The sequence below is a fragment of the Channa argus genome, chromosome 1 (assembly GCF_033026475.1).
Source record: "Channa argus isolate prfri chromosome 1, Channa argus male v1.0, whole genome shotgun sequence".
Taxonomy (NCBI): Eukaryota; Metazoa; Chordata; class Actinopteri; order Anabantiformes; family Channidae; genus Channa; species Channa argus.
The window spans coordinates 23,635,440-23,662,636 of record NC_090197.1 but is presented as its reverse complement, the minus strand read 5'-3'; the positions used below and the strand labels follow the sequence as shown (position 1 = coordinate 23,662,636).

At 35.9% G+C, this 27,197-nt stretch overlaps 1 protein-coding gene across 1 annotated transcript; it reads left to right on the top strand.

Annotated features, from left to right (window-relative positions):
* Nucleotides 1-48: 48 nt before the first annotated feature.
* LOC137129320 (uncharacterized) lies at nucleotides 49-26,458 on the top strand. The gene is made up of 25 exons (XM_067508336.1): nucleotides 49-323; nucleotides 467-596; nucleotides 1,175-1,336; nucleotides 1,983-2,120; nucleotides 2,962-3,107; nucleotides 3,797-3,900; nucleotides 4,034-4,223; nucleotides 5,799-5,930; nucleotides 6,038-6,181; nucleotides 6,590-6,725; nucleotides 8,029-8,179; nucleotides 8,618-8,754; nucleotides 9,728-9,839; nucleotides 10,016-10,079; nucleotides 11,970-12,173; nucleotides 12,288-12,433; nucleotides 14,030-14,148; nucleotides 16,521-16,642; nucleotides 16,779-16,876; nucleotides 17,835-17,971; nucleotides 19,109-19,233; nucleotides 19,446-19,591; nucleotides 20,168-20,270; nucleotides 21,330-21,466; nucleotides 24,936-26,458. The coding sequence occupies exons 2-22, from the start codon at nucleotides 467-469 to the stop codon at nucleotides 19,575-19,577; spliced, it is 2,829 nt and encodes a 942-aa protein (XP_067364437.1). The 5' UTR covers nucleotides 49-323; the 3' UTR covers nucleotides 19,578-19,591; nucleotides 20,168-20,270; nucleotides 21,330-21,466; nucleotides 24,936-26,458.
* The last annotated feature ends 739 nt before the right edge of the window (nucleotides 26,459-27,197 follow it).

Below are 27,197 nucleotides of genomic sequence, written 5' to 3'. Positions count from 1 at the left end.
CAATGAGTAATGTTTTATAATTACATTTGCTGAATATTCACATTCAGGTTATGGTCACTACACCCACAGACTTTTTGCCCAGTTGTCTACTCATACTGTAAAAAAAATAATTGCTAGCATTACATTAAATCTGACTTGTGTAAATAGTCAGTTTTGCAGGACCCTAATCTCTGTGTAGTCCAGACACTGTGTGAAACAGTTAACTTTGTGTACACTCTAAGTTTCGTTTTCAGTGAAATCGCCACCCTCAAATTTTTAATAAATGCTAGAAACTGAAAGCTATACAGCATTAAACTGTTGCACTTCAGCTTGAACACATCAAGGTAAGTTTGCCAACTTAAGTAATTTAATAATAAATCATGATAAAACATCTAGTAAAAATTTCACTAAACATTTGAATTGAATATACTATTATGAATTGTATCAAATTACATGTGGACTACGTGGATCTTTTTTTATGTTTTAGATGGATGCGATTTACAACCTACTTGAGAAGCACAGATTGCACTCTTACTACTACAAATTTATAGAGTTAGGTGTGAAGGATGAAAGAGATTTCCTTGATAGCGTAACTGATACAGACCTACACAGCCTTGGTAAGTTTACTAAGTAGAAATTAGCCTTAAAAGTAGTTTCAGGTTTAAAATTGTATTTTGTGTCTTTCATGTATATTCCACAAAACATGTCAGAACATAATTATTACAGATGTTTTCTTACATGATATAAACTCTACTTGAATATAATATTTTTAGAATTTTCAGGAAAAAACATGGACCTACTGTAGTTAACCATTTGCTTACCTCTACAACATGACTGTGCCATCTGCTTAAACTTTATAACAAAACCATGTTGACAAAAATCATAAGGAATTGTTTCCATAAAAGATGGCCTGCCATATGACATTTAAGTGTTCAGCTCAGCCTAGGAACTTGTTGATGAGGAAACTCCCATGTTCTAATCTGAGTACAATAACAAAGAGCAGTATTGATAAATGTAGCTCTATGGCATAACCCTAAAATCCACTAATGTGTTTTACATGTTTTATAATAATTTGCTTTTAAAAAACCAAACCCTTAAAACCCTAATCTTGACAAATATCTATAGTAATAAAGATGAATGTATTGTGTTTGGTGCCATTTAAAATTTATTAATTGAAATCAACCTATTTTTTCAGGGCTTTCTCACTTAGAAAAGAATCGTTTTTCTAACCTGAAAAAAACCATTGGCAGACTTAGAGCTCCAGCACACCCAGCTACACCATCAGTACAAAAATCAAAGAACTCATTTTCTCTGCTGTACACGTACCCAAAATGTCCAGAACCTAAATGCATCAAAGGTAAGAAATTTATATTAAATTCAAATTAAAAGTTATTCTTCATATAACTTAAACAAATTACAGTAATACATCTTTGAAATTCCTTTGGAAAGTACCTAACTTTGGAAATACCAGTTGACTTCAAAGCAGAGTAGGGGTTGTGTTACTTATGTTACGGCCAGTGCCACAGGGCAAACTGAAAGAACGTGAAGCATCTCAGCACGACACCATGAGGGAAGGACTGGAATGACAAAAGTGAATACTGTAAGGAAAATGGAAAGAGGTAAAGAGGGAGATATAAGGAAAGATTTTTTTTTTATTGTAAAAAAAAAAAAGACGTTTGAAGCTGGGAATTGGGCTAAAGCATTTCAAACCCAGCTATCAACGGTTTGCATACCTTTATAATACACCTCTGACCTAGGTGGTTTGCATTTATAAATTTATTAAGATCGGATGGAGAATTTGCGTATGTTTAGTCCTGGCAGTGACTAAATGCAGTATGGGAAATCTACTGCTTACTGAAGTAAAGTTTCCCTTAAATAGTTATTTGTCATTTGGAAAGTATGTTCCTTGTTTCACCATCATAACGCTGGAAGCAACTTTTTATTGAAGCACTTGGACATAATATACAATTGTATAAACATTTTCTGTTATTTTGCACTTGCAGATATGGATCCAGCACAAAACACAGTTGAAGATCTGATGTTGAGGATCTGTCACCTTGAAACAATTGATTCATCCAGAGATGTCTGTCTATACACACTGGATGGGATGCCCTTGACTGAAGATCCCTTCTTTAACACTTGTAAGCTCATTTCGTGCTCAGCTTTAAAATAAATTACATATTCTTCACACATGTTCTAAATAATACAAATTATTTAAAGAATAAGAAATTGAAGAAAGAAAAGTGTAAAAGCAATGCTAAAGGTATGAAATTTCAATAGATAACAATACAATTACATACAGTATACCTAGTTTGTCTGTAGAATGTAATTCTGGAAAACCTGCACAAACGTCATGAAACATTACTAAAATTGGTCAATAACAAAACAATGCACACTCACCGGCCACTTCATTAGGTATACCTGTTCCATCTTTATCATATTTAAACACTTTAAACAACTGATTAGCCAAACAACCCTAACCCTGCTGTGACTTACTAAGCAATTTGACATCCTTTCCTCTTTTTTCATAGGTTAGGCAACAAGACATATAGGCAACATTCTACAACATGCCAATTTTCCTGTGTGCCCTCTGAAAATGTATGAAATAGCCTAGCCTTTCAAATTATTGAAGTTATGGCCTGAGTTTCACCAAGTACTTAAGTCTGTGTCTACAAACATTTAGTCCTTTTTTCACATTTCTCCTTTTATCCATAGATTTATCTCATTAACATAAAGAAAGAGACAAAATTTTTTGCCTTGTGACTTCATCTTGTTTTCTGTTACTTGCGTAGGGACTGCGGATGGAAACTAGCTTTTTTACTACAATCCGGCATTTTTACAATATGAAATAAATAAATAAAAATAGGAGCTTAGCATCATCCTTGCAAGAGCTATTTTTAAAATGGTACAACAAAATATGAGAGCATGTATTAAACTAACTAACTTATTAAACTGGTTACTCTGATTTTGTTTAATAATCAGGGTCTTTACAAGACAGACACATCAAAAGTGAAGATGTCATCTATGCTATATTTACACCAAAGGAGAACCTAACAACCCCAAGCTCAGCGGACCAGGTTACTGAAACCGGGGGAAATGATTCAGTTCGGTGTCACATCATGCTAAAGGTGAGTTTACAGGGAAGTTACCATGCTAACTGTTGTGAGATGGGGGCACCGTTTGTGAAATATGCACTCAGCCTGCTACAATGGTTACAATGAGTTACCTGCACACCTTTTGTGTTGTTTGGCTAATCAGTTGTTTAAAGTGTTTAAATATGATAAAGATGGGTCAAAGATAAGGCAACATTCCTCTGACCGACTATGTAAACATAACTGACCTACTGTGGTGACACTTTTTTATTTTTTGTCCTTTCCATGAACCTTGTCAGGGAACAGTGTCTCTAAAAATTACATTTCCTATGCAACTAAACTGCAGATGTGATTGTATTACACATTGGAACATACTTTTAATATGTTTTTGCATACTGAACCTTGAAAGTGGGAAGTATATCTGAGATGTACTACAATCATTTTTATTAATCAACATCTTTTTCGGTTGCTCAAAAATATTTAAACACAGGAATCATTATCAATTAAATTTTCCGGGACCACTAGGAGTTGTATGCAGATTTTGTTTTTTCATTATCTTGATGGGTCACATGAACAAGGCTGAGTTACTATCATCTTAAATCATTACATATGGTTTAGTAACATTTCTACATATGGTCTCCACACTATCATGTATGTGTAGGACATGTTGAGTGGGACGTGATGCACTTAACTTTATTTTTCTGCCCTATTAAAATCTCATACAGGGAGACTATGAGGTGATGGTGGACTTGGCAAAAGATACAATTGTTAATCTGAAGAACAAGCTTGCTAATGAGAGTGGAATTCCAGCACATGTTCTTCATTACAAGTAAATCTAAATTATTCTAATGTATAGATAGCATGGCCTTTGACTATGATTATCATTAACAATAATACACAATAAAATATCAAATCCATGCACTACCACTTCTTTTTGTTCTTGGGTTTACCCATACTTCCAGAGGTGAAACTGGCGACGCTAACACTTTGGAAAGTTGTGGAATCTCAGAAGGGTCAACAGTGTTTTTTTCACTCTCCTCTTTTGCTGAGGAGGTTCCAGAAACCAAGATATTTTTCACCAATGATGTTGTGCCCTCAGTGCAACAAACCCCCAAAGGAATCAGCGTCTTCCTGTCATCACTGAATGTCATTGTAAGTAATTTTTCACATTCTAGTTACGCCAAGTGCACTGTAAAATATACATTATCTATATATTTTAAACTTTTACTTTAAACTCCTTACTTATTCATCTATTTTTGCCATGTGTAATAATATAAAATTCTTTCAGCAAAATACTTTGGAAAATATGTGTTTTAGTTGGATGAGAGATGTGTTCATTCAGACATGGTTAGCTGATAAGTTTAGCTCAACAATTTGCTGTCAGTAGTGTCTTCCAACAAATGTAAAGCTTCCATATGGGGATGGGGAACTTTTCTAGTTGTAGGTCTGGGTTACTTGACCATAATCAGTGTGTACAGGTCTACATAGAATTTAGAATTACAGAAAAGGCTTTAAAATGATTGTAATATAACAGGGAATCCAAAGTCATGGTCATACATTTTGGAATAATACATTTTTTGCCATTTGCTCACTGTACACCACCACATTAAATATGAAATGCAACACTCAAGATTTCAGCAAAGTCAAGACTTTCAGGTTTAATTCAAGGGGTTCAACAAAATGTGGCATCAACCATTTAGGAATTACAGCCATTGAAATATGCACATTCATTTTGCTGGCTCATAAATATTGGAACAAACTAATATAATTACATAGATAATGTGTGCTTGGATAATTGAATACTTGGTCGAAAAATCAGTTTAGTCAATGACTGCCTGAGGTCAATGACCCCATGTACACTCCAGAATTCATTCTGTTACTTTTATTGATGATTTGACTGCTGATAAACCTTAGTGATCTGGTTCCTTTGGCAGCCATACATGCTCATGCCATAACACTACTTCCACCAAGTTTGATAAAAATGATGTGGTCCTTGATGAGCTGTTCATTTCCTTCTCCATAGTTTCTCTTCCCATTAATCTGCTACAAGTTAGTATTGGTTTTATTAGGCCAAATAACCTTATCCAGAACTATCATTCAGAATTAAGTGTTTTGTGGCAAAGCCTAATCCAGTACTTGAGTGTTACTAGTGGTTTGCACCTTTTTGTTGCTGTGGATAAACTAAGACCACAACAAGTCCGTATATTAAGAAAATACATTTATTATGCAATAGTATATAGAGGTTCAGTTAATTCCTTCTTTTTAATGTTCTAAACTGTTTGATTGGCCACTTCCAATGTCTTTGCTGTCTCTCTAATAGGTTTGTTGTGTTTTTTCATTCATATGATGGCCTTTACGTTCATAGACACTTCTTTGGATCTCAGGTTCAGAGTTCAGAGAATGAACAAGGTAACAACTATCACTAGGCCATGCTTACTAGCCATTTGTTCCATTATTTAGGAGCCACCAAAATGGATGAAAATGGCTGAATCATGCCACAAACCCAAACCCACAAAGCTGAAAGTTATGACTTTGCTCGAGTGTTTCATTTCAATTTCAATATAGAAATGCAAATGAGTCCTAATGGCAAAAAACATATCATTGTTTCAATATTGATAAAGCTAACTGTATGTGTCTCCTGTGCCCTGGGTATGCGTTTGTTGAAAATTATGTCACAGTTATAGGTTGCCATACAATTAATTATTCTACCATTTATTTTGCTTTTAGAAACATAAATCACCAGTGGTTCCACACAAGAATTTAATTGCCTATATACGAAACGTAACTGGATGTCACCCTCTGGCTCAAAGTTTGCACCAGCTACTCATTAAGAATGAAATTGTGACCAGAACTCAAAAGGTAAATGATACAGAATCTCGCAAAATTAATGATTTTCTCTTTTGTTTGTTTCATTAGTGAAAAACATTTGATTTTACTTCTAACTGTGTTTTCCTTTTTCCCTCTAGATTGCAGTCTATGAAGGCTTGTACACACTCTTTAGAGAGATTCTGCCAAAGTTTCAAACAAACCAAGGGGATATGATCATTGAGGACCTTGATGTCTTTGAATACTCAAGACAGTGCTGGGCATACCTAATGTCAGAAGCCAAGGTTGGTTCTCAGTTGGTTCTTAATTCACAGATGTGAATCCTCATCTTCTGCATAATCATCTTTTAAAATGAGGCTAGCCCTGTTTGAAAAGTTACTGCAATATGTAGGCAGGAGGCTTAGGCCTTATGTAAATCACAGATTTGTCATTCAGGTATAGGTATGCAGATGAAGGCACTGAGAAATTACCTAATTTGTTGCATGGAATTGTAATTTAAAATTCAGTATTGGCTAACTGTTACATCAATACTGTTACATAATACAGAATATTGTTGTAATCCTGAGTTAAGCAATAACTGGTGTTCCTGAATCTGAAGGTAGAATATAATAAATGTTATCTATGAAGCAAATGAATAAAATGGTACAGAAAATATACAGAAAACTGTAGATTACCTTCTTTTATTTTGACAGAAGAACACATCAGAATATGAAAACTATGCACCATATTGTCTGATGGCTGAAGAGGGCAGCCGTTTCTGTGAACCAGTCACTGTACCTGGAACGCCTGTTGTCTTGGAAAGAGGAGTTGTTCTACAGAAAATCAAAGGTAAAATAATGTTATGTGTTATGCAAGTGGCTCTTTATATATAATGGACACACAAATACACTTTTGTTTGCCCTTAAACAAACAGCAAGCACTGTAAGAATGCTCTGGTATGGTTGTAAAAAGTTATATCATATGAAATTTCTCCCAGCAGGTGAATTTTCTTGTTGTGTATATCTTCTGGCTGAACTTAATATGCGGCAGTCTGGATTGAGATGTTACTCAGGCACACAACTGTAAAGGAAAGTGGTGCACTGGATTTATAACAGAGAACAAAACAAGAGCATAATCATGACACAGAAAAGGACACAGTAATTATATGTTGAATATTTTGTTGATAGTTAGTTCGACAGTGGTATGCTCAGATTTTCTATGTGCGTTTACATGGACTTACATGGACCGGTTACAGTTCGCCTTCTCTGGAAAGCTGATTTCTTTATTGTTGTCCAAAGCTGGACACTTTGCCCTGCGGATTAAATTCAGACAGTTCCCATTTTTGGATCAGCTGCTTGTGTAAGAAAGCAGCATTTTCAATCCCTATACAGTTTTGCACCTTCCTATGCACTTAAATCTTTTAAAAATAAGACTTTGCTTTGATGTTTTCTCTTTGACTTAGATTTTTGCTTGCCTTGTATCTAACTTGTAAGTCGCTTTGGATAAAAGCGTCTGTTAAATGACTAAATGTAAATGTAAATACAGTTAAAAGGCTTCCAAAATAAGTTTGAGGTTGAGAAATCGGGCTACTCTTCTGCTTCCTATATACACAGATTTCCAGCAAAGAGGTTACTTAGATGCATGTAAACACAGTGAGGATTAAGAATGCCATCCAAGAAGTATGTACATCTGAGTCAAACTTAACAACTAAGAGTTCACTAGTGAAGATATAGAGTTTAACACCGAAAGTACAGTAAAGCCTTGATAAATTCAATACAAAAGATACTGTTTATGATCTATAACATACCATTGTAACATTTCATATCAAAAGTATGGTGTTGGCATGTACTGTACAGGTGCCAAAGGAACTACTCAGGGGCTCAGGGGGCCCACGCCCTGCTCTTCCGATCACATTTTGAAGTATCTCTGGACAATACACTGAACCCCCAACACCCCACCCCCATCCCCAATCGTGCGGTGCCAGTCCCAAGCCCTTTGAAATTGGAGAGGGTTGTGTCAGGAAGGGCATAAACACCTTGCCAAATCAACATGTGGACATGCTGTGGTGACCCTGAACTCACGGGATAAACAGTAAGGGAAAAAAAAAATTAAATCTCTAATCTCTAACTTTTTTTTTTCTTTCTATGTTAAGATGGAGAAAAGATTCCAAACTGCACTGAAGAGTGTTTGAAAGAAACATCACTGAAAAAAGCAACTCAAATTGAGAAAATTTTGCTTAGTGTTCATCCTTCAGTTACAACATATCATCAATGGATTTCTCATGAAAGTATGACTGGACAGAAGTAAGTATTTTTAAGCCAACTATTAAGTTGTTCATAAAATATGATTGAATTACCTGCAGTATAAAAACATACTTTGAACATATACATATGACATACATATTTCTGTGAACTGTAAAGTGTGCATATAATGGTTACATTAGTCTTGTATTCAACAATGTTGAATACATTGAAGTATTTGCTAGTCATAATTACATTAACTGGTTTTTAGTTTACTGGTTGTACCAGTATTTAATAGTTGCAATGGATTTCTAAAGTATAGATTGTATGTATTTAATGTATGTATTTGCAGTATGCTACAATACATTGTAGCGCAACACATTTATGATTAAGTAAATTAGTTTTTGAACTTTATCTCATTTTTGTGCTCAAATGACAATATTCTCATAATATTCGAGACACAGTATAACCTGTTTATTAAGTCATGCAAATAAATTACAGCTTTCACATAAATGCTACGAGGAGTTTTGGAAGCATTGCAGAAGAAATGAAAGCGTTTCCTCATCTCAATGTAACTCCACCCCTGGTTTTGAAGGATCTAGGCTGTCAAGACAGATGTCTTGTGCTGCTGAATGAAGGTACAACATGCAACAGTAAAGTTAATATACCAAAGTTTGTGTATGGTAAGTCTGTTGGTCGAACAATGATTCATGGATTTTCAATTTTAAAAAACACTATATGTACAGTTGTGTGCAAATCTTTGCATCCCCCTAATAAGATAATTAAACATTAAAGAATAACAATCGCATTTTATTGTGATTAATGGTCATAATTGACTTATCCAAGTTTGGACCTTACCCATCTCAGGTCATGTGGTTCCAGTGATTATAAGGAAAAAATGGAGGAATGCTTCCATGGCCTCACTGGCTATGTGCCTGTTGGCCACCCCCTAGAACCAGGCCACCTAAATATAGAGGTCTTTATGGCTTAAGGTGAGAGCAGCTGACCGTCATGTAATTTATACCTTGGATTGGGTTTCCAGTTCGTTTAGGTCTGGTCCTAAACCTTTGGACTTCTCATGTTCCTGCCTGGTATGGGCAGACCCCGGCCTCTATTGATCTTGAGCAGATGCTTTTCGTGTAATTTTGATGTCAGTGGTCTCTTTTTCCTTTTTTGGTCAGCTTATTGTGCCAGGGGGTACCTGATGACTGGCCGGCCATATATGTTAATGTCCTAGACTTTGTTCTTCCCATTCAGCTGACTTCTCAAGACTTGCCTTAGACTCTGTAGGTACTTGGCAGTTCCTAAATGTTCATTGTCCTCACATCCTCAAATCTACCTTTTGACCAGCATTATAGTCCTCTTTATTGTCTTTCAGAGTAGAGAGTCCAGTAACAAGGCAAATTAGAGATCAATAAAGTTCTGTGCATCTTGAATTTTATTTTACATATTATTTAAGTTTTAAAGTTTGCAACTTAAAGATTAGAAAGACAGTTTCTTTTATTGTGATGTTGTTCTATGCTCCCTGAAGCCGGTGCATGTATATTATTATTTAACTTTACTTTTTCAAAGTTTTCTAAAACTTTTTTTACTTTCTTTTGTCTTTCGCAGAAAATCTTGGCGTTTATCTATACAAGAATAAGCTAGAGCCTGAAACAATTGAAGTGTATGATTGCCTGCTTGGCAAATCCAGAAAAGTGGATGTGAATGTATTAGCAGCTACGTGAGTACATGTATTTTAATATTCCAACCTTTTCTATAAATTATTTTAAGATTTAAATCCAAAAATACAGCGATTTTAAGTGTTCATTGATTCACAACTGTATCTTTAATGAAAAAGAATCAGTTTATTATCTAAAGTAAACTTATTTGCCCAACCAATATGAACTCTGTTTGCAGAACTGGTGATCATAGGGATGACTATTCATTTGTCACAACCAGGACTCCAAAGGAGGCCATACTGGTAATTTCATTTTGTACTAACTGAATTATTTTTAAAAACACATTGATAGTAACAGAACCCTGAACTCCAATAATGTTACAATATATTGCAAAAAGGGGCAGAATTAGTCCATGCACAGTATATATTTCTTTGTGATAGTTAAAATTTTAAAGTGGATAAGTTGTCTGCCCTCTATTTCATGCTTTTCTTTTGCCACTTTGACATTTACTTTATTGTAAATGCAAAAAGATACTGGCTAGTTCATAGCACAACATTGCTGGACAGAATACGCCAGTCTTGCTCCTTTCTAATAAGTGGTACACTATGTGATGACACTTATTATTCTTTTTGTGATGAAACTACACCAAAGGGAATGGACCCTTTAGCTATAGTACAAAGTGATATTTTCTTTGTATCCTTATTATTATTATTATTATGTACCTCTTAATGTTAATGTTGTTTTATACATGCAAAACATGGCAGTTTTACTGTTGATTTTTTCACACTATTTTAGACCAGGTCCAGATCAAAATCCATAATACTAAAAATACAAATTTTAAATGATCAAAAAGGCTATAAGGACTCTTTAAAACATTCTTAAGTTCTGTTTTGTTTTTTTTTTTAATGTCTTGGCCGCGTTAGACCAGGTCCAATTGAAAGTGCTTGGGTCATTTGAGCCTTAGGCTTATTACAGTCTTATCAACACTTCTTTGAAATTTGCCAAATTAAAGTGCTTGTCCACACCCCTCCTTAGTATATCATCCACGTAAACTGCTATCATTGGAACACCATGCAATCAACCTTCCTTAGTTTTGTCATAGAAGAGTAGCTTTTGCAGCTTTTCCAAAGGTAGTTAGCTGTTGGTAAAAAGTCTTTGTATATAGTATATTCCAACATTGAAAGGTTTATTTCATAACTGTACATTTCTACATATCTATATTTTAGTTAAGTAGATGTATTTATGGCTGCTTTGGTTTTTACTCCAATACAACTTAAAAGCAAATATCTATACTTTTTACTTCACTACATTTCTAATAAAAGTATTACGTTACACGTTAATATTACATTACATTACACATTTCATAATATACCACATTTTGCTCTTTTTTGTAAAAAACAAATCACTATTGGGACAGGAATTGCTTCACTAAACCAGGTGCAGGCAGGCATAGTGTCAGTACCCCCTTTCATGGTCTTATTTAAAAGACTTATTTGACATATTAGCAGGGCTCAAAGTGAGCCTGTATCCAGTAATTTTACTCTTTGGCATGTTGTGCTGAGTTTGGCCTGCATTCACTGCAAGGTGAAAACACAGCTAAGGCAAAAAAACCCAGACTAATGGTCTATTTTTAATATTATTTTAAAATTTGCCTTCAAATTGGGCTTATTAAATGCAGTGTCAAATTCCCTCTGCCATGTCAAAGTCGATCAATATAAGGCCTAGCCCTCCAAACGTTTCCTGAACTTGAATTTGGCATTGCCTAACTGTCCTTCTCTGTGTGCAATGCGAATGTCAACTCTCTTGACATTTTATTTGTAGTTGTATCAGTGTTTTATTCTTAAAATTATTGTTAGTTAGGCTGCTACTGTCATTGTGTGATGTTACAAAAGTAGTAGTAAAATAGTAAAAAAGAATGAGTTCATTTAGGTAAAACGGCTTCAACCTATTATTAATAATTACTTAGTGCCCCCTACAGACGACTAATATCCGTAATAACCCTTTATTTCTCTATTGAGGATCACTGAAATTTTTATTACAAAATAACTTACATAATAAATATTAACAGAAAACTGTCCAGTCCAAGATTACTACTGGAACCAGCAGATCCACCTTCCAAAGAGGGGACAATATATAATAGCATTCAAGCTGAATGCTCATTTACAAATAACGACTAATTTTTAAATCTTCAGGTGCTGATAGACACAAGCTCATCTATGGGTGAGGATTGCTATGGAAATGCGACAATCCAGAAAATCCATGCTGTAAAGCAGCTTTTTGATAACTTTGCAACACGCAGCATGGCTTATGATTTCCATCATGTCATTGGCCTTGTGAAGTTTGACTCTACAGTGACAATGCTCCATACGTTTACTGAAACACTTGAAAAATTTAAGGTACAGCATTAAGTTTATTAATTCTGTTTGTTCTGATTTGTTCCGTACTCTACATATATCCCATTCCATGACATAAAACTCATACTTATTAGATAAAGTTGCTTCCTTTTTTAGGAAAAAGTCCACACTCTTGAGGCAGCTGGGCGCACCCAGCTGTATGATGCCCTACAACAAGGAGTGTTTGAGCTGGGAAAAGTAAAAGAGAAGTTTCCAGACTGCAGACTTCGCATTCTGTGTCTTACAGATGGACAAGATGTCGGGTACATTTTCTTTACCCTACCTCCCATACAACCCAAACTAAAACCCAATTTTATTTTGGGTTGTATAGGGGGTAGGATAATACAATAATAAATGAGAAGTATATAGATGTACATTCTTTTTGGTTACCAGGATACTGTCAGTTCTGTGAAGACTGAGTGAGGTGATTTGGGCCCACAGTATGTTGTTTCCACACCTTAATAAATTGTGGCCATGGGATTATAGTTTTCTTCAAACCAAAACAGAATTACAGAGTTACAGAATTTATTTAAAAAAATCACATTAGACTTATGGTTGTGGTGTTTCTGGTGCAGTTTTTCAGCTGTCTGTCTCTCTTTCTAACAGAGGCCTAAATGTTGATATTTTTTTTTTCCCTTTTGGCTGATCCCATACGTTCAGGGTCACTACAGCGGATCATTGGTCCACATGTTGATTTGTTGGCCACTCTCTCAACTGAGCCACTGCCACCCCTCTGATTGCTAATTGCTATGAATACAATAACTTAATAGTGTTATGGGTTGTATTATATTTGGTGATTCTCACACGCCGGTAGAAATAGCTGTATGTCAGGGTTGATTTAGTATCAGGACTTAAGATAACTCAATAGGAAAAGTGTCCCTTTTATAGCAAATTCTGAATTCTGAAAATGTGCAATTAATTTGTGATGATGAAAATGATTTAAAAATATAATCCATTGAATCCTTATTTTAAACACTTTACTACTACTACTAACTAAGGCTTCTTTCTGGTACTCAGCTGAAGGAATAAGTCTATGCTAAAGATAAGCTAGCTGCCTCTAGCTACATTTGAAAAAATGACTTAAGCCCCTTTCAGACATGCACTGGAATTCTGAAATTATCCTAACCTTTTAGGTGGGGGTGTATGTGTGTATGTCCAAGTAAAATGCTGCCAACATTATCCAAATTTTATCCTTCAAGCCCTCTAGTCCGTATTATATATTAAGCAGCACGCTGCTCAGTCCTGAATTGTCGAGAGGATTAAAAGCGAGCGAGTAGGCATGGTGATGTTGATGATGTTGTTTCTATCACTTGACTGTTTAGTGATTGAACCTTTTTATTATTAGATGCCCAGCTCTAATGTGCTGTAAACACTATTTCCCACAGATCAAGTTTTGTATCAAATTGTACCTCCTGTGCACACTGATCATGCACAGAAATCGAACAGATTTCATCTCAAGCAGCCATTTTGTAACTGCAGCTGTAATGTAACAGACATGCATAATTTATGAGGTCATGTTCCCATTTGCCTGCTTCAGCACGGAGGCCACACTTCCAGCCAGTCAGAGTAGGGACTCATCAATAATGCAAATATTACGTTATTAACTTCCAAATCAGTGTGCTTCAGAAGAGAAGGGAGTCTGGACTGTTTGTAAAGATGGAGTTAGAAAAATCTTAACAACTTTAGATTAATAAAATGCGCTTAATATTGATAAAAACTTGTCAAGAAAGGTCATATAAGTTCTTTAAAATGACCTACCATAGCAATGTTGGTTTTTAACATGAAGCACATAATGCAAAACACCTTCTTATAATAAGATATGTTTTGAGAACATACTGAATCTGAATATTTGTGCACAGATCGTCAAACAAGCCAGTAGCTGTTGCAGTCAACCTGATAAAGTCTAACATCACAGTGGACTCAGTTCTTCTGGGAAAAGTGCAAAACAAAATCCTCCATGGAATCAGCATTGCAACAGGTACAGTGTAAAACCCATCTTTTCTAGTAATGTAGTATCCATTTTTTTTTAACAAAGCTTAAAGGCAAGTTTCACAAAAATGTGAAACTACTGAAAACTACAGTATGTAGCTTTGTAGCTTAGACCCACAGAACATTACTGTCAACTTTACAGAGATATTTGCCTCTAAAAGGTATTTGAGAGCCAGTAAAAAATACAGCAATTTCTGCTTTACTAGTAACTTGTACAATTGTTTATAACTTGTGTAATAATTGAGAACTTATTCATGAAGGGCTCTTCAGAGTCATTCATACCTGCCAGAGTCATTCATACCTGCCTAGATGTTCAAACTGATTTTACAAAACATATAACCCTAATTCCAAAAAAGTTGGGAAAATGTGTAACTCGTAAATAAAAATTGAATGCAATGATTTGCAAATTTCATCAACGCATATTTTATTCACAATAGAACATAAACAACAAATCAGATGTTGAAACTGAGACATTTTAACCATTTCATGGAAAATATTAGCTGATTTTGAATTCGATTTGAGCAACACATCTCAAAAAGTTGGAAGACGGACATTGTGTAGCATCCCCTCTATTTTTAACAGCTGTCTTTAAATGTCTGGGAAGTGAGGAGACCAGTAAATAGAGTTTTAGGAGAGGAGTGTTGTCCCACTCTTGTCTGATACAGGATTCTAGCTGCTCAACAGTCCTGGGCTTTGTTGCCAGATTTTTAGTTTTATGATGCACCAAATGTTTTCTATTGGTGAAAGGTCAGAACTGCAGGCAGGCCAGTTCAGCACCCAGACTCTTCTCTTCTGAGTCCATGCTGTTGTGATGGATGCAGTATGTGTAACATTGTCTTGCTGAAATATGCTAGGACTTCCCTGAAAGAGACATTGTCTGGATGGGAGCATAGGCTCTAAAACCTCTATGTACATTTTACCATTGATAGTGTTTTTCCAGATGTGTAAGCTGCCCACAACATAAGCACTAATGCCCCCCCATACCATCACAGATGCAGGCATTTGAACTCTGTGCTGATAACAAGCTGGATGGTCCATCTCCTTTTTAGTCCGCAAGACATATTGTCCATGCTTTCCAAAAAGAATTTAAAATTTTGATTCTTCTGACCACATAACAATTTTCCCAATTTTGCCTCAGACCCTTTTAAAAAAGCTTTGGCCCTGAGAACACTGCAGCATTTCTGGATCGTGTTCACATATGGCTTCTTCTTTGCGTGATACAGTTTTAACATACATTTGTGGATTGTACAGTGAATTGTGTTCACAGACACTGATTTCTGGAAGTGTTCCTGAGCCCATGCAGTTATGTCCAGTAGAAAATCGTGTCTGTTTTTAATGCAGTGCCACCTGAGGGCCTGAAGATCATACATATCCAGGTCTGGCCTTCGGCCTTGTCCCTTGCGCACAGGGATTACTCCTGTTTCTCTGAATCTTTTGATGATAAAATATATACTGTAGATGTTGGAATCTGCAAAGTCTTTTTATGTTGGTCAATTTTATGTTTAGGAACATTTTTCTGAAATTGTTCCACAATTTTTTGACACAGTTTTTCACAGATTGTCGAACCTCTGTCTATCTTTACATTTGACAAGTTCTGCCTCTCTGAAATGCTCCTTTATACCCAGTCATGTTACTGATCTGTTGCCAGTTAACCCAATATTTATGTTTTATTGTGAATAAAATATGGGTTGATGAGATTTGCAAATCATTATATTCTGTTTTTATTTACGTTTTCACATCTTCCCAACTTTTTCGGAATTTGGGTTGTATTTATATATGTTGTTTAATATGATCTATTGTTGTACTAGTGTATTCATATCACTGTGTATTCACTGTACTTGATAAAAGTATGTACATTTATTAGAATGCAACAGGGTCCCACTTGAGTGTTGAGATGTGTATTTCAACTCATTATTTTGTTTCCTAAAAGGAAAATTTTAAAAAGGAAATTAAGAAAAGGCTGGGATTGATAGCATACAATACTTCACATGGGACACAAACTATTTAGTTAATGAAAACTGAAATATTTTCACAATTTACCATTTAGTAGTTATTCCTGGAAGTTAATTTTAACATGCTGACTTCACCAATCTATCTTCACGAATGCTCTTAATTATTTCCTCAGTAGAAACAGCTATACTAACTGACTCAAAAGTGTTTGGTCTCTTATTCACTCTCAGATTTTTGTTAAGGGAATTTCAGTGGAAGTGTGCAAGAAAATAATGACAACTCAGAAAATAATTGAGAAAAGACACTATGATAAATGTATTCTATATTGTATAAATGTATTGTCAGATCTGAGAACACATAATGAACATTCTATGCATGTAAGTATATACGTATGTATCATTTTTCTTTCAGGTGGTTGCTGTTTCAAGCCAGAGACAAGCAAAGATGGTCTCAAGCTTTTTGAGATTGAAACAGTTCTTTCTTTGGAGATGAGGAAACCTAAGAACAAAGCTGACCCATCCTCCATCACTGATGTTCATACATTAATTCTTTACCACATTTTTTTTAAATAACTTTAAATATTACACTATTTGTGTAATCTATTAAACAACAATTGTTATCCTTGCAAATCACAAGGATGTAAAAATTTACACTTTTCTTATTTTTTAGAGTCTTTTAACAGGGTTCTTTGCTACCCATGCGTATGATGAATTTCCAGAGGCTATCTTACCAAGCCAGATGAACTGTAAAGTGACACTGACAGAGAGGTATGAGACAGAATGAGTGTTTTTCATAGCGAGTTGGAATATATATCAATGTGTAAGAATATGTATCTGCTGAGGATTACATTGTTGAACCATCATTCATTACTCACAAATGTTATTAGTGCACAGGTTAAGCAGAAAGGCTCGTTATGTTGTTTAAAAGAAACGCTCTGTAGCTGTGTATTAGGTATCTTTTCTTAGTAGCCAGTAAATAACTTTGGTAGCAGATTGTAAAATAAAAGCAAATCAGCACCAGGTCAGTTGTGTAATGCTTTTAAATTGCGATAGGTGCCGAAATCCAGTATTAAACAAGCCCTATAGGGCTAAAATATTAAATACTGTCAGATCAACCATTAGCATTTTCGATTCTGTTATTGATAAAGGAAAAATTAAAGAAAAGATTTACTATTGCTACTTCAAAGTTATCTTGCACATTTTATCTTACCAGCTCCATTTCTGACTATTTTTGCTATTTCCGGTCTAGAGGAGATCTCTCTCTGGGCCTTTTTGTTAGGTTAGTGGAGTCGTACTGAAGTGCAATATAAGCAGAGGTGGTTCTAATGTTTTGGTCACCTCACTGATTTTAACCTCAATAATAAACAGAGTAGAAATTTCTGTTTCAACCTCATATGGTGAGAGTATTAGCATTGTGAACGTAGAATTAATGGAAGAGCTGCTGTAATGTTTGCATTAGCTTGTACAGGAAAGGAGTGTATTTTTTTTCTTTTTTTTTTCTTTTTTTTTGTCCTTTCGGGTTATCCCGTGAGTTCAGGGTCGCCACAGCGGATCACTGTTAGTAGCTGTTAATAGTTTCTTTTTTTCTAATTTGAAAAAAGTGTGTCTGAAACTTAAAGTTAGATAGTTTAAGTACTGGATAGAAATGCAGTATGAGTAAGAGTAGTAGTGGTAATAAAATGTCAACTATAACCAATATTAATTCTGAACTTACCTTTGAAACTAGTGCTCTGAAGACAAAGATCCGAGAGGCTAAAGATGGACGTTTCATGGAGAAGGACAGACGTATCTTGGAGGAGCTGAAGAGTCTGCATTGTCACCCACATCCCTATGTCACTATCTTTCCCTTAGAATCGGATTTCAGTAAGTGGCCCAGTTGCTTCAAATAGTTCTTGCTCGAATTGTGACTTTTCATTGTATTCCTATTCTGATTGATTTTGTTAAGAGTTCTTGTTTATGCATGACTTGCCATGGCAAACCTTTTTTTTCATACTGGAACACATACTTTATAAAGTGTATTTGTCAAGCATCTCAAAATCATACCTGATTCCTGATAGGTACCTACCAAACCACTGCATAATAAAGCAAAATGACCTATCTATAAGTGAGAGTCAGAGCTTTGAATGTAATTACACTGCAGTGATTTTCCCAATTTACCTAAAGAAGCAGAATTGGTACAAAGCATTTTAATAAAGCTTTTAATAATCATTTTAATTTCTCTGACCAATTTTGCCTATGAGCATACAATCTATACTTTGCTGCAGTGATGTCTGTCTGCACTGGTGTCAATAGTAATGCTAAACATTAAGTGTTTTGAGGGAGGCCCTCCCCACTAACCACTCAGAGAAGAGCAAAGATTTCCCATATTATTTGTTTAGTAAGTTCTAAGACACTTTGGATAAACGACTAAATGTAAATGTAAATCAGCATTCTTTTTAATGGAATTTGATCAAATAAAATTAGGTAATTTTGGGGGGGAAGCAACCCAATTTACAAGGTTGAGTCCTTCATGGATGATGAGCCCTCCAACACACTGTTCATGTGTCCTTTAACAGAGAAACCCAGAGTGTAATGGTAAACAGTCGCGTATATAGCGCTTTTATCCAAAGCGCTTTACAATGTTACTTCCCACTCACCCATTCACACACACCGATGGCGCTGGCTGCCATGCACACCTGACCCACCAGAACCAACTTGGGGTCCTTGCCCAAGGACACTTCGACTTGCAGCCGGGAGCGGGGATTGAACCACTGACCCTGTGGTCCATGGTCAACTGCCTTACCAACTGAGCTACTGGCTGTAATCTTAATGTTACCTGGGTAACCTATACAATGTGAACTGAGAAAACCTACTTCAAAGTTGAAGTAGCAAGTAGCTAGTACTTGTTTTGTATTATAAAAATATAAAACGCAGACTAATTATGTTTAAAGAAACACTGGGTAAATACTAAACTTGTAAAATGCACAAGTCAACTGTCATATCGTATTTTAAACTTTTCAGCATTCTGGAAGATTCTCCTGGAAGGCCCCCCTGACACACCTTATGAAAATGGAGTCTTTGAGCTGTTCTGCCAGTTTGGACCTGACTACCCAGTGAAGCCTCCAACTATCCGCTTTGTCACTCGTGTATCCTGACAAATAAATGAACAATTGCATAAATTGGGCATCATGAATGAAATGTATCAAAGCACAGTTTCAATCTTAACTTTTTGTAAATGCATATAGTAGATATACATATACAGCTACCCTAAGTAGGTGTCTTTTTATGTGTAATGTGTTGTATTTATATTAATTAATTGTATTATTGTATTTATATACATTTCTTAATATAAACACAGATATACCACTGCAATATTAACAGTGTGGGGCGCATTTGCCACAACATATTTGACCGCAACTACAATGCCCAAATCACCATGAGAGATATCCTGGATGCTTTATATGGATTGCTGATTGCACCTGAGCCTTAAGATCCACTGGACAGGTTACATTTCTTGTACTCGTATTGTACTTTATACCTATGTATGAATGACTTACACTTAATAGGCCCCATTCAAGACTTGCCAGAAAAAAACAATGTTCCATAGTCTTTTGTTACTCCACACACCACATCAGAGAACTCTATGTCAACCTTGATGTGGTGGTGTTATGACTATTTTGCCTTCTCACAGCTCAACAGTTAGCACAGCACATGTGATATGACAAATTAACATGACATAACACTGGATAAAAAAACAAAGTTGAGGACAGGTAAGTTTCTAAAAAGTATCACAGAATTGTGTTCTGTTATAGTTATAATAATATATTTAAAACATTGTATTGACATTAGAAATATACTTACTTAAAATATTAACAAAATTAACTTCAGCTTTGCATGGTTGACACAGTTCTTTAAATACACTAAAAATAAAACAAGAAAATTAATAATGATTTCTGATAAGTATTTTGTAGATAATGTGCATGCAAAATCTAAATTATAGCATCATTTTCCAAATATTGTGATAGGAAGGAAATTTTGATATGGCATTTAATTAAATATGCATTGTTTTTTGTCATGAAGCATTCTGGCTGAGGAATTCCTAACCAGTCATGTGGCCTATGAAGAGCAGGCCAAAAAACACACTGAAGAAACTGCTGGACAATCTCTGGATGATTTGGAGAAGGTATATGAACTATGGTGTTTTGAAAAGTTAAAGGGACATCACAATATTGCATGTCAATCTCGTTGGATTTCAAAAACATTTTATCAAATCAAAGCCCCCAATGTTTCTATTACCACAGGAACCACTTGTGCTTTCACCTTGCACATCTTTTCTAACTCTTCTTTTGGCTCTTGTTATTTCTTGATCTTCTTGTGTTTCTTCTTCTTGATGTTGCTATCACATGGGATTGCGATATCTATGACTACTGCCTTGTTCTTCTATTTGTCACAACTATCCAGTCGGTTGGCCATTACCAGTTTGTCAGTCTGTATCTGGAAGGCCTACAAAATCTTACCTCGTTTTTTACTTTGGGACTTCCAGCCTGAACTCAGCACAAATGTTTCTGTACAATATCCCAGCCAACTGGTTATGGCATTCCATGTTTGCCTCCCTGCTAGCATCTTGCACCTCTTGTCTCAGGGGCATCTTTGCACAGCCTCCACCTGGAGTCCTGCCTAAAATGGTAGATTTGGAATTAGAACCTGTACTTGTGCTGCTAGGTCAAGTGCCTCTGTGTTGTCAACAGTCCATCTAGATCCAGCAACTGGTAGGATTTTTCAATATAAGCACTTCTTCTATGTGACAGTTGTACTTACCGTGCTGGGGCTTTTCCTGCCATGACGGTTAATGCTCTTCTGTTCCTTGGATTTGGGGTGAAACCCTTAATGTATTGTAAGGAGCTTCATTGTCTTGATGTCAGTGGCCTCTATCTCCTCTTTTGGCCAGCTTATTATGCCAGCGGTTTTAATGTTTTTCCTGAAATTGTAGTGATTCAAATCTCCCAGAATAATAATAGCAGCATAAGGATATGTGTTGTCATGCTCACTGATCATGTCGTGCAGCCTCCTCCTTGGCAGAGGTGGAACATACGCCACACTCACAATGATACCATTGCAGTTCTCTGAATAGGATAAGCTGTTACAGATAATTGATGGATGCATACAACACATATAGCATTTTATACTATACTATATATTTAAATAATGATAGCATGTTAATATTTACTATTTACTTTCAAAGAAACTGGTGGGACCTGTGGAGCACTTTGTACCCCAACACCTCATCTGTCCACTCACCAAGAAGATATTTGTTGATCCTGTGAAGACAAAAAAGGGAATAGTGTATGAACGGAAGGCCATTGAGAAACACCTCAAAACGTAAGTCAATTTAGATTTGTGATGATTGTTGGTAGTTGGACAGTTATGCTTAAGCTGATTATATACTATTTGCATTTATCGTTAACAGAGATAATTTGAGTTAATTCTTACATTTCTTAAACTTGATATTTTATTACATTTTATTACTTAACAAACAAAGTTACATAAACAAATGGCACAAAAAGAATGTTAGTGACAGTTAAACTAGAAGACAGATGTCTGTAATGAATGCGCCTTTATAGTGTAAAAGGAAAACAAATAATCGACATGACACATATCAGGAAACAACATCAATCACCTTGTCTTTTTTTTTTTTGATTGCCCAGTAAAGGTTTACCAAACCTTGACCATTTGTAGCCTGGTTTAAGTCCTTTTGGTATATAGAACCTTATAGATATAAGATGTCCAGTTGAAGTCCTTTCAAAATGATTTGGATCCCAAAGTGTGCGTGGATCCAATTTTGATATGTGTATGGTGATTTTTGAACTGAAGGATCACAACTACTTCATTGTTAGGGCCTTGACCTACCAAGTTACATTAAAGAAGTTTGCGCCAACAAACCAGAGTTTATGGTTTACAAGCAGCTTTCCATTTTCTCAGCTTACTTTTTCTAGTATAGCTGGCTCAATTTCCCCTTTCATTATTCACATCAAATGTTAATCCACGTGTTTATTACATGTAGAGACGGTTTCTTACTAAATGTTGAGGCAGGCTTACTCGTGTCCTGTGGTCCAACAATCATCCACTCCAGAGGTTGTTGTATGACAAACATTGAACATTTATTGAATTCCATGTTCTACAAAAAAGCTGATAACAGAGTAGTCCCACAGATAACCTAAAAATTCCCCTAAACACATTGTGATGATAACAAAAAATTCCACAGAACACCGTAAGAACCTCCATGGCTAGACACACAACTCTTCACTACTCCCTTGTTGCTCTCGCTCCTCGGCTCATACCCAGCAATTTGTAAAAATGCAGTTTCATTGTCTTTCTGCTGCAATAGCTTTTAACTTGTCCCTTCAAGGGTCGCCACAGAGGAACATGTTCCGCACGTGTTTTTACGCCGGATGCCCTTCCTGCTGCAGACTTTCCATTTTTGTCCAGGCTTGGGACAGGTACCAAGGTTGCCCTTGGTGGCTGGGTGGGGGTATGCCTGGTCGAGTGGGATTTGAGCCCACTGCCTTCTACATCCCATTCCAATGATCTACCACTGAGCCACTAGGCCCCCCCGTTGTCTTCATGCAGCATGGAGAAATAAATGAATTTGCATATCTGTGCTGCTGTAATAGTAATTAACAATACATTTTTTATAGCGGAAATTGTTGGTTGTGACAGACCCAAATTAGCCGCATGTTCTTTGTTTAAAAAAAATATACAAAGTTGAATTGAGCACGGTTTCTATGTACATAGCATGTGTTTTATTCTTGTTGGAATAATCGTAAAATTCATACGATCTGTCACTAAAATCAATAATTCATGCTCCATGTCACTAACACAGTGTCTACACCATGGCATGTCAGCTACATCAGCTGTCTACACTGACCACATTTTAACAATTGTCAGTTGAGTTTAAATGTGTAGACATGACCTTTGCTTGAAATGGGGGGAAAAGTTCTGGTACTCCCCTTACTCACATGTTGGTGTGTATATCTTGAAATAATTTCTTATTATTACATTCTGAATCTTCTACAGTAAATAAAAGATAATAGAAGATGAGATTGTCAATGTTTACAACTTAATGTATTTACTCAATGAGAAACCATTTGTCAAACCCATAATTTATCATATTTAATAATAAAATATAATTAATTCTGTTCCTACTGGCAACTTGTAGAAGTGGCAGTACGCAAGAAAAAGTCTCAGTATACCAAAGAGTAAAATCTATAAGTCCCAGTACTGTGTACTGGTGCGTAACATCTCAATTCAAGCACTGGAAATTATCCAAAGCATGTTTTATGCTTCTGTGAAATGCTCCACAGAGAACCCCCAGACTAATCTTTCTACTCAAAACAAAGGAGCACATAATCTACAACCTTATAATCTAGATTATCCTGCATTAGCGTAAAGTATTTTTAGTTTTGTGTTTCTTCGATTTTTTTTTAACACTTTTCATGATCAGCCAGATAAAAACAGGGATATCCTACCCACTGGTAACACTATTATTTCTGGTGATTTCAACAGTACTTATCTCCTACCCAACAACCCAAGTCATCTATCCTTGGGTTGTTGGTTCGATCCTCAGCTCCTCCAGTCACATGTGAGCAAGACACTGAACACCAATTTAGTTGCTCCCATTAAGTGTAGGCCAGCTGCATAGCGGCTCCGCCATTGGTGTGTGATTGTGAATAGGTGAATGAGAAGCAGTTTAAAGCGCTTTGGGTACCAATAAGTAGAAAAGCGCAGACCATTTACCATTCACATGCACGAGTGACCATGTGAACAAACCATTTTACAGTTGTTTCTCAATAACACACTAGTGACAGGAGCTGCCATGCAAAGGTGTTGGCCTGACCTACTGGGATCAACTTGGGTTTCATTGTCTTGCCCAAGGCAAGATTGACATATGGGGGAGGAGATGAGAATCTGTCCACCAATCCCACAGTTGGTGAATGCCTGCCCTACCTCCTAAGCCACTGTCACCCACAAGCTAAATGTCCTAACTGGTATGGTGATGACATTATAGGTGTGCCGATTCTGTGGGATGAGAGATATTTTTAACATTTAAGGGAAAGGAACTTTTTAAAAGATAGGATTTGGACTAAACGTTTATACTTTTTGTGACAGAACCTGTAAAAGCCTAGCCCTTGATCGCAGTTGTTCTATGTAGTAGAACACTTGCTTTGATTTTTCTTTTTAATCAAGCTACCTAATTTGTGACATTGGAAAAATGTGGTTCAAAGGAAGTAGAAATGCTGGGGGTGCTGCAGTGCCTCAAAAAATCATAAGACTTAATAATGCAACTTCAAAAAACTAGCATTGGGAAGTGGGAAAAAAAAATTCAGAACCTGAAACTCCTCATTTTGCAACTATGAAGTATGTATGCTATCTCTGTTTTGTTCTTCCTTGTGTGTTTACATTGGACCAGTATGTATAATGTCTTGTTATCTGTTGACCATGTTTGATAAAATTATGGTGGCTCAGTGGTAGGGTATTGGATTGGGATGCAGAAGGCAGTGGGTTCAAATCCCACCCCACCAGATGTTGCCCCCACCCAACTACCAAGAGGAACCTTGATGCCGGTCCTGAACCTGGACAAAAAAATAGGAAGGGCAGTAAGGGCATCCGGCGTAACAACACATGTCAAATCAAAGTACGGAACATGTTCTGCTGTGGTGACCCCTGAAGGGACAAGCCAAAAGCCGTTCATCTTTGATGAACTCCAAAATCTGATCTTAAAATGGAAGCGCAACAAGGCTGAAATAAACTATTTTACTGAGTATTTTAATTACTGAGCAATCTTTTATAGGTGGAAATATGACCCACTGGCTGGCAAAAACACTCTGCTCAGAAGAACTGATTGTATGCCTGACCGTGAAATGAAGAAAATGGTGACAAATTATCGTTCTAATCAAATTCTAGAAACTAGTTTGTAATCAAAGGTTGGAGCCACAACTGTACTTACCAGTATGTTAATGTGCTTACACTTGTCCATTGAAAAAATGCCTATGTACATTGTAATTCCTTACTTATTTTACAAATATTTTATTATTATACTTTAAGCTAATAGGAATGACATCATTGTAGCAAATGTATTTTGCTACGACTGTATGTCCTGTATTTTATCACAGAAATTTCAACTTAAACCATTTGAACTTGTAGGCAGAAGATTAACACAATGCATTTTATCTGTTTTATCTATTGTTTTTTTTTTTTTTGTATGTCAATATACTGTACCCAATATGTATGATGGATGTGTATGTAAATTACTTGATCAGTTAACCTGATCAGCAAATAATTTAGACTGATGATCCAAGATGTTCTGGACAATAGTGAATAATGAATGAATAATAATTTTGCTACCAAAAGTTTGCATTAGTACCAGTGATTTGGTTCTGCTTTAAAGCAAGATGTTCATGAATGCCCAAAAGGTAACTCAATTAATCATCAAGTCAAGCCCTGATGCTTTAAGAAAAATGCAAATTAATAAATAACACCTGGTGGAAAAAAGCATACCTTGATTATTTACATTGTATTGTAAAATAAGAAGGCAGAGAAAAAACGCATTCAGTGGCTTTACAAACCCTGATAACCTGTTGATAACCTGGTGATGGTCTCTCTCTTCTCACAAATACATACACAAAGCTAAATAGACAAAGCTTTCTGTTTATGTCAGATGAAAAACAGAGGAGAAGAATGCAAAGTTTTGCACTCAATTACACATGTAAATTTCACTGATAGTTGTTCAGTGCTACTGCTGTCCTTCACAATAGACTCTACAGTGCACCATTCTGCTAATTAAAAGAATAAAATCCAAGTGGTGTGGGAAATATCATTTGAATATGCCTTATATTTTTTTTGTTTTACTTGTATTAATAATGTAGTTTTATATTTAACATGTGTTATTATAGCATAGAGAAGTGTACAGAATGTAACATGAGTAGAATGTTTTATAAACAATAGTAAAACTGAGCACAGTGAGTGGGGGAGTGTGAGAGATAAGGTGAAGAATGTATGTGAGTTGTCTTGCAGATGAAATACCAGGGGAACGCTGAAGAACAGAAATAACTCTTAATGTATACATCTCCTGATAAGGAAGACAACCTTGAAAGAGACACTCTCGGCAGGAAGCTGTAAAAACAGCAAAATAGACTCTCTATATAAGATTGGGTCGGGGAGAGATAGCCAGTCATACTTCTGCCCTGACACTCTCTGTTGTTGTTAGGGAAGAGAACTTTGACCCGGAGGTCCGTACATTTTGCATTTTTACTTTGTATTAATTAGATTATAGTATTAATTTTGTTATAATAGAATAAAGCATCTTAAAAGACAGTTGTAGTCCTCTCTTGATTTTGACCACGCTACAGTGGAAATGTGAAAACTGTGGAGTGACACAATGATGACCCAACTCTTGCTATTTATCCTATAATTACTGTACCAGCAAACAAAAAATGTGATATAAAATCCATCACACTGTTCCACCATAATGCAACAGCAAGAGAACTGTGTTTGTAGCTCTTGACCCTAGAGGATCTTCCCGTGAGTTAAGGAAGTGACATTCTACCAGGTATTCTTGCCTTCTTATCATATCAATAATTTTAGCTGATATAATTTGTAATTTTTAATCAAGTAGCTCCTTAAAAATGAGGTGTGTCTTAATAAAGCTACAGGGCAACAGCCAGCCAGTGCTAACATGAGATGACATGAATCACTCCTCTCTGGTTTGCTTAGTCCAGTTTTACTTTGCTCTTTACAGGCCACCAAACTTTAGACAGTCTTTCAAGTAGTTGTAGATATCAAATTACAATAAATAGTAATGCTAATAAACTAACTAATCAAGCAGTAATTGTTACTCATCTCTGATTGATCAGTAGGATGAGCCTTGCTCAAATTACTTTTATAGTATCATATTACTTTTATGAATACCTCTTCCTATCTGACAGTGATGTTCAATGAGTCTGTGTCATTGGAGGCCACCACCAGACCTCTCCACATTAAAATAAGTAATTACATATTTCTGTTAATATATGTGTGTGTGTGTGTGTGTGTGTGTGTGTGTCAGATAAAATTA